The sequence below is a fragment of the Canis lupus genome, chromosome X (genome assembly GCF_003254725.2).
Source record: "Canis lupus dingo isolate Sandy chromosome X, ASM325472v2, whole genome shotgun sequence".
In the NCBI taxonomy this organism is placed as follows: Eukaryota; Metazoa; Chordata; class Mammalia; order Carnivora; family Canidae; genus Canis; species Canis lupus.
The window spans coordinates 76992396-77000000 of NC_064281.1; the positions used below are offsets into that span (position 1 = coordinate 76992396).

Genomic DNA, 7605 nt, shown 5'->3' on the forward strand with positions numbered 1-7605 from the left:
GAGATCAAACTAGTAAAGTTTTATGACGGATTTTTGAAGTCTGAAAATCTAAGGGTGAAGTGCTGTTGGTTTATGACCTCAGTAGTTCTCCTAATGAAAGGGCCTTACACGCCCAGGGCTCCCCAGAAGGTTAGTAGCTTCCAGCTGCCCTGTATATTTTAAACTTCCAAAAATGTGTCTGCCTGGAGGGTCTATATTTATCTTATGACTCGGCAGCAGAAACAGGTGCCTAGGTCTTTTTTCCCTCCCATCTTGAGTCTTTTTCCAAATGTACTTATTGTTATTGTATTTCTGATTAATAAAAGAATATAATAAGTTGATGGAAAAAATGGAAGAGTAGGAAATTATCAGAAAAAAAGTAAAAATAACACAATCTCAATCATTACTTCCTTTTCTAATTTATCCTACCCCCTCTAATTTGATTTTAGAATTGAACAGAAAGGCAAATAAATGGTGGCTATTGATGACAGGGGAGGGGTGGGTGGGTGCACAGGAAACTGGTACCTTTCTGTTTTGTAGCTTAGAAGAGGATGAGTAATCCTCTTAATACAACTACTAAAAAGTCACAATGGTTAATATGACCGTAAGAAAATGCAGCCCCTCTCTGGTAATCAGAGAAAGGCAAATTCCAACCACAAGGAGAAGGGGCCACTCTTGACCTCTGTAATCAGCAGTGAGAAAAATAAGTGGCAGAGCCTGGTGTGGGGAGGTGAGAGGTTGGTAAGTCGTTCTACTTCTGCAGCACAGCTGATGGGAGGGGAAAGTGGGGACCAGAGTTGGAGGATGACATAATCCTCACGTGACCAGGAGCTGCCACAAAGTCCTTATATTCCCCGGCTTCTTTCTCCTCTGGGTACCAGCTCCTTACTGTCCTGTAGCCGTTTGTGTTGTGACCAAGAGAAGGAGGACTTAAATTCCTTAAATCTCAGAAGGTTGGTTTCAGGAAACCGCTGGGACCCCTGGGGTGGTAGTGGCTGAATCTAGTGACTGGAATAGGTCTAGGCTCACTTTCCCCAAACCCCTGCAAACTCATTGGGAGATGATTGTATTTTTTGAAAGGACGGTGGTTTGGGAGTAGGTGGAAGTCTCCTGAGATTTAGTGATAGTTTAGAAATAAACGGCTTCTCTCAGACTGGCAAGCTTTCCGTTATCCTCTTTCTCCAATTCCGTTGAGGAAATGAGGTGTGGGCTGTTGTGTGGAGAACGGCTAGAATCCTGAGGTGGAGGCAGAAATTTAGACAAAATTTCAAAATATTTCCTCATTCAATGCCTGCCTGTGGGTCGTGCGGGGGGGTGGGGTGGGAGGGGGCAAGGGGACAGCAGCCCTCGCAATGACTAGGCCAGAGAGTGAGGGGTGGGGGGTGGGGACAGGGATTCAGGAGGAAGGGATAGGGACCCGAGGGGAACCAGGACGTAGGAAATTTGGGGCGACGACGGTCGTGAGGATCCCGGACTCAAGATAACAGTGTCTTGTCTCTGGGGCTGGTGGATCCCCCGAGAGCTCCCTCCTCCTCGCCGCCTTCCTTTCTGCCTGCAGGTCCAAGGGTCTGTGTTCACAGACACCTCGAGGCAAGAAAAAGAGGAAACTCTCCCGAATCATCACAGGTGAGTGTGAGAGAGGCACTTAGCCCGGGTCTCTGAGGGTGGGGTTTGGGAAGGGCAAGAGCTGGGTAAAATTTACGGCCTCACAGCTCAACTACCGTTCTGCTCCCTTTCTCCCGCGTCAGTCAGAGAGGCCATTAGCCTTGTCTGCTGGGGAAATGGTGGGTTGCAGAAGGAGGGGAAAGGAGGCGGAGTGGTGGGGATGTGGGAGGTAGGGGAGGCATCTCTAACTTCAGAGGGCTGGACCTATGTGACAGGGTTGGGAGATTAGGCGGGTTATCTTGCTAAAGATACTTACTTGTCAGAAACGGACAAACCTGAATCAAAAGAAACAAGCTATTTGCTCTACATTTTCTCCCCGGACTTAAGCTGGAAGCAACATCATGCAAAAACCCTGCAAAGAAAATGAAGGAAAGCCCAAGTGCAGCGTGCCAAAGAGAGAGGAAGAACGCCCCTGTGGGGAATTTGAACGTCAGCAAACAGAAGGGAATTTTAGGCAAAGGCTGCTTCAGTCTCTCGAGGAATTTAAAGAGGACATAGACTATAGGCACTTTAAGGATGAAGAAATGACAAGGGAGGGAGATGAGATGGAAAGGTGTTTGGAAGAGATAAGGGGTCTGAGAAAGAAATTTAGGGCTCTGCATTCTAACCATAGTCATTCTCGGGACCGTCCTTACCCCTTTTAATGCATTTCTCTCCTGAATTCAACTATTTTCTGTTATTAATATTACCACCATCGACTTCCTTTTGTTTGCATTTTCTTGCTAAATATTGCACCATTTTACGCCTATCCTTCAATGTTCCTTTGATTTGCATATGACTCCGGTTACCAACATCTCATCTTTTGACCCAATCTCATTCATTTAATAAGGATGTTTCATTCATTTGCATGGGAAGATGCTCATTGTATATTGTAAAGTAAAAATAATACATTGCAAAACTGTGTGTGTATATGTGTGTATATATATATGCACTTTATATGTACATTTATATATGACATAATGCATAAAAGTCTGAATTATTATACACCAAAACGTTAACAGTGAACCTCTGTGTGATCTGTATTTAATTTTTTGCCTATCTGCATCTTCTCATTTTCCAAAAAATGAATCTATATGTGTGTGTATGTGTGTGTATTGTGTCACAAAAAACCTAAAATGAACAGACACACAAAAAACTTGTCAATCACCGTTGAAGGGCAGTAAAACACTTAATAAACTCTTGACAACAGAACTATAAAAATGAAATGTAAACTTCAAATTACCTCTGGATCTCTTAGCCAGAGGAATAAAACTGGCGGTTATCACAGATATACTTGCTTAAGACTCAATCCTTTTCGAGGGGAAATCATTTGCCTCACAGGGCTGCTGTGAGGAAGAAATGAGGTGACTGAGCTGTGGCTTGGTGGACTCTTGTTCCCGCCTGTGCATACAGAACCCCAACCCACTACAGAACATCAGTTATCTGAGGGAGGGCCCTGACACTTACCTGTGCTCAGGGGCAAGTCCATTAGTATGCAGGGCAGTGGGGACTTCCATGGCAGTCCTCTGCTGTTGAGCCCCACCCTCCTCCCCTGGGTTTTGCCATGCCTGCTGGGCACTGCTGCCTCTTTTGCTGGGTCCTTTGCTGTCTGCTGGCCCTCACTGCTCCTGGAACACTGGAGTCCTTGGATGTCAAAACCCACTCACTCCTGGAGTCCCCAGTGGGTTGAACCCCCACTCTGTCTTCCAAAGCCTCTGCTTTATAGTGACTCTTAAACAAGTGAGACTGCTCTAGGATTGCTTGGGCCACAGTGCCTTGCACGGTTCTTAGCAAACAGCCCCTTCTGTTTTCAATCCTAGGACCTCTCCTCTAAATCGGAGTCAGGCACGATGAGGCCATTTTGGGAGTTGGACCAAGGTACAAGTTTGAATTTAAACAATGCTGTAATCAGAGTTGCCTTGGGTCTAAGGACTAAGGTTTTGTCCTCCTTCTCTTGTGAGATGATCTCTCCCTTGAAGGCTCCTGGGAGGCATGAACTGCTGGTTCAGAAGAAAATCAGGGGACATATAAATTGCACAAAACAATGTAGAAAATAGTTCTAGGAAAGCAATCCCCATCTTTCTATCACTTTTCTTTCGTGAAACATGTAAAAATTCTTTGTAAGACTATAATATATATAATATATAAATATATATAGAAATATATATATTTTATTGTACAATATGTATTGTATATATATTTCATTCATATGTATGTGTATATATTTTTTAGTCTTACAAAAGACATGTATATACACACATATATACTTACATATGTGTATTTATATTACATACATGCATATATATGTATATTACATACATACATATATCTGTGTATATATACACACTTAAGCATTATTTCCTAATTGGATTTCTTTTATTTTGCATCTCAAAGTAAGCACCATATCATATATTTAATTATATTTCTTTTTGATTAGTGACTTACATATAGTAAGTATTTAATAAATGTTTACTTAATTAGAATCTAGTGTTCCTGGCCCAGTTTTACCTTTGATTGCATAAAATTGGCAATAATCTACTTCACTACAAACTGTAACTTGAATTTTTAAATGGGACCCAACAGGAAAGGGATTATTTCCAATATTCAGTCTATAAAGTTATTGTAAAATTGTATAACTGATGTCTCAAACAGCTCCTTATAATCATCTGGAGTGCTTATTAAATATGCAATATTTTGACACATATGTCCCCATACACACTGATACTCTTAGAAACACTCTGAATCAGAATCTCTGCATTTGGTTCTGGCCCTCCATTGGGGTTTCCCATGAAATCATGGTCTCCATTATTGCTTCATATACTCTCACCATAGTCCCTGTTTCAGCTGAGCAGTGCAGAAGTCTCCTTATAATCAAAGAGCCAAATGGTTTACAATTCATAACTAAGGGCTCCTGAAAGTCAGAATCGTGGTTCTAGCCTGAAAATTCTAACAAGTAAATCTATGTGAATAATAAACTTTATTTGGCCATGGTAGGAGGTGAAGAACCAAATGAAAACTAAAATAAAAAAACAAATTTGCCTATCAAATAGGCAAACGTTTGCTTACAATACTCAATTTTATTGAGGATATAGGCATTCTCATACTCAATGAGAGAGTAAATTGCTACATCCATTTTTTTGCTTCTATTCAAAATAAGTACCAAAAACTGTATGTACTGCATATACCACGGCTCAACAATTCTACTATTTAAAATTTCTCCTAAGAAAATAATCATATTGGTGAGCAAATGTTTAGCTATAAATATTTTATTTAAGGGTGTCACATATTTGCAAGAATTTTTTAAAACCTAAGAATCAAGTACATGTACTATCCAATCAGAAGGAAATGAATATAGATTCCTATTCACCACACACACAAAAATACATCCCAGGTGGATTGAAGATGAAAATGTGAAAACATGGAGTACCTGGCTGGCTCAGGTGGTGGAACATATGACTCTGAATTCAGGGTTGTGAGTTCAAGCGCCACATTGGGTGTAGTGATTACTTATAAATAAAATCTTTAAAAAAGAGAGAAAGAAAGTAAATGTGAAGAACAAGAATAAAATATTACAATGAAAATTAACTAACATGTACAATCTTGTGATGCTTGTGATGCAATCTTCTTTTTTTTTAAAGATTTATTTGTATTTATGATAGACATAGAGAGAGAGGGAGAGGCAGAGACACAGGCAAAGGGAGAAGCAGGCTCCATGCCGGGAGCCCGACACGGGACTCGATCCCGGGACTCCGGGATCGGGCCCTGGGCCAAAAGCAGGTGCTAAACCGCTGGGCCACCCAGGGATTCCCTGATGCAATCTTCTTAAGCATGAAAAAAGTCCAGAAGTTATAAAGGAAAAAAATATAAAAGGCCCAAAGATAGGAAATATCCTGTGAGGAAATATTTTCAATACCATGACAGATAATGGGAAAATATATAACCTCAATAGCTTTTACAGATGGAAAAGAAAAAAAATAAACAAACCAGTAAAAATATGTACATATCACATGACCCAGCACTTGCACTGCTTTGTGTTACCATAGAGATATACGTACACACACCCACAGGAAAGCATAGATGGATGTTTATTGTGTTATTGTTTGTAAGTGCCAATATATTAGAAATAGCCAAGGTCATCAAAAGGGAGATATCAAATAAAGAGTGTCCTATCTATGCCAAGAAAACTACGCAATAGTTCCAAAGAATGAGATTCTTATATTGAAGCATCTTCAGGAATATTATTAGGTAAAGACAATATATATCTTAGGGTGCCTGAGTGGCTCAGTCAGTTAAGCATCTGCCTTTTTTTATTTTTATAAATTCATTTTTTATTGGTGTTCAATTTAAGCATCTGCCTTTGGCTCAGGTCATGACCTTAGGTTAAGTTCCATGATCTCAGCCCCTGGTTGTACACCATGCTCAGCAGAGAGTCTGCTTCTCCCTTTGCCCCTCCTCCCCACTGCCCATGCTCTTTCTCTCAAATAAATAAATAAAATCTTTAAAAAAACCAATATGCATTTTTACTTTGCTATTGTCACAAATATTATTGTCATAAATAATGGATTACATTATTTTATTATTATTATCATTTATTTTATTATTCATTTTAACATACTGCTTTAACCATACCTCCAATTTCAATCTGCTCCCTACAATTAAACACTTATCAGTTTGATGGATAACTCAAAAATTGATGTATTTCTGTTTTTCATTTTAATTGAATACCCTAATATTACATTGTGACTTTCAGGAGCCCTTAATTAGAAATCATAAACCATTATAAGGAGACTCCTGTACAACTCAACTGAAACAGAATGTATGGTAAGTGTGCATTTTAATGTAGCTTTATAATTATTGTTATATGCATTTGTCTTTTAAGACGTATAGGGAAAAAAAGGAATTGTAAACCAAATATGAAAAACTACTTGCTTTTTTAAAAAAAGATTTTATTTATTTATTCATGAAAGACACAGAGAAAGAGAGAGAGAGAGGCAGAGACACAGGCAGAGGGAGAAGCAGGCTCCACGCAGGGAGCCCGATGTGGGACTCGATCCCAGGTCTCCAGGATCAGGCCCTGGGCTGAAGGCGGCGCTAAACTGCTGAGCCACCAGGGCTACCCCAAACTACTTGCTTTTATATTTACCTCTGTAGCTACCTTTACATTTGTTATTTATTTAGTTAGTTAGTTTTTATTTTTGTGTGTATGTTTCTGGTTATTTTATGATTGTTATTATTTTAAATCAAATTTCTTCTATAATAATTGACATACAATACAGTTCCTCCATTTTAAGTGAATACTTTGTTGAGTTTTGGCAAATGTATGCACAAAGAGTAGCCACCACTTCAGTACGATATAGAACATTTCCATAAAATTTCTGGAGTGATCGAAATGCTGTTTATTTCTTCACATGACTTTAAGTTACTTGTGTCTCTTTTTCTCAGCATAGAAGTCTTATAGGACTTTCCAAACTTCCATAAATACAAATACAAATAAGTCTATTTTCTATAGTATGAATGTACCTTATGTTATTAAAATCATTCCCGTTACTCAACATTTATGTTATTTCTGTGTTTTCCCACTAAAAACAATGCTGTCTGCAAAGAAAATGTTTACACATGTATTCAAATTACTATATTTCTATAGAATAAACTCTGAAAAGTACAATTGCCTGATCAAAATATCTCTTACATTTCCCAATCTCCCTTGCCCATATAGTTGGGACCACCAAATGTAATATAAGACACTTCTTTTTTTAAAAGATCTTATTTATTTATTCATGAAAGACACAGAGAGAGAGAGGCAGAGACACAGGCAGAGGGAGAAGCAGACTCCATGCAGGGAGCCTGACATGGGACTTGATCCCGGGTCTCGAGGATCAGGCCCTGGGCCAAAGGCAGCGCTAAACCACTGAGCCACCCGGGCTGCCTCTAATATAAGACACTTCTAAGGCTTTTACAATTCTGGGTGACCTTTCCATCTTC

At 39.5% G+C, this 7605-nt stretch overlaps 1 protein-coding gene across 2 annotated transcripts; it reads left to right on the forward strand.

The window, feature by feature from the left end:
* Positions 1-803: 803 nt before the first annotated feature.
* Positions 804-2914, forward strand: TCEAL7 (transcription elongation factor A like 7). Of its 2 annotated transcripts, none has more exons than XM_025431834.3 (3): positions 804-932; positions 1538-1605; positions 1908-2914. In XM_025431834.3, exon 3 carries the CDS (start codon positions 1986-1988, stop codon positions 2286-2288), a length of 303 nt encoding a protein of 100 aa, XP_025287619.1. In that variant the 5' UTR covers positions 804-932; positions 1538-1605; positions 1908-1985; the 3' UTR covers positions 2289-2914. The 2 variants fall into 2 exon arrangements, with proteins under 2 accessions (XP_025287619.1, XP_025287617.1); XM_025431832.3 differs by having other exon boundaries at positions 808-932; positions 1972-2914.
* The last annotated feature ends 4691 nt before the right edge of the window (positions 2915-7605 follow it).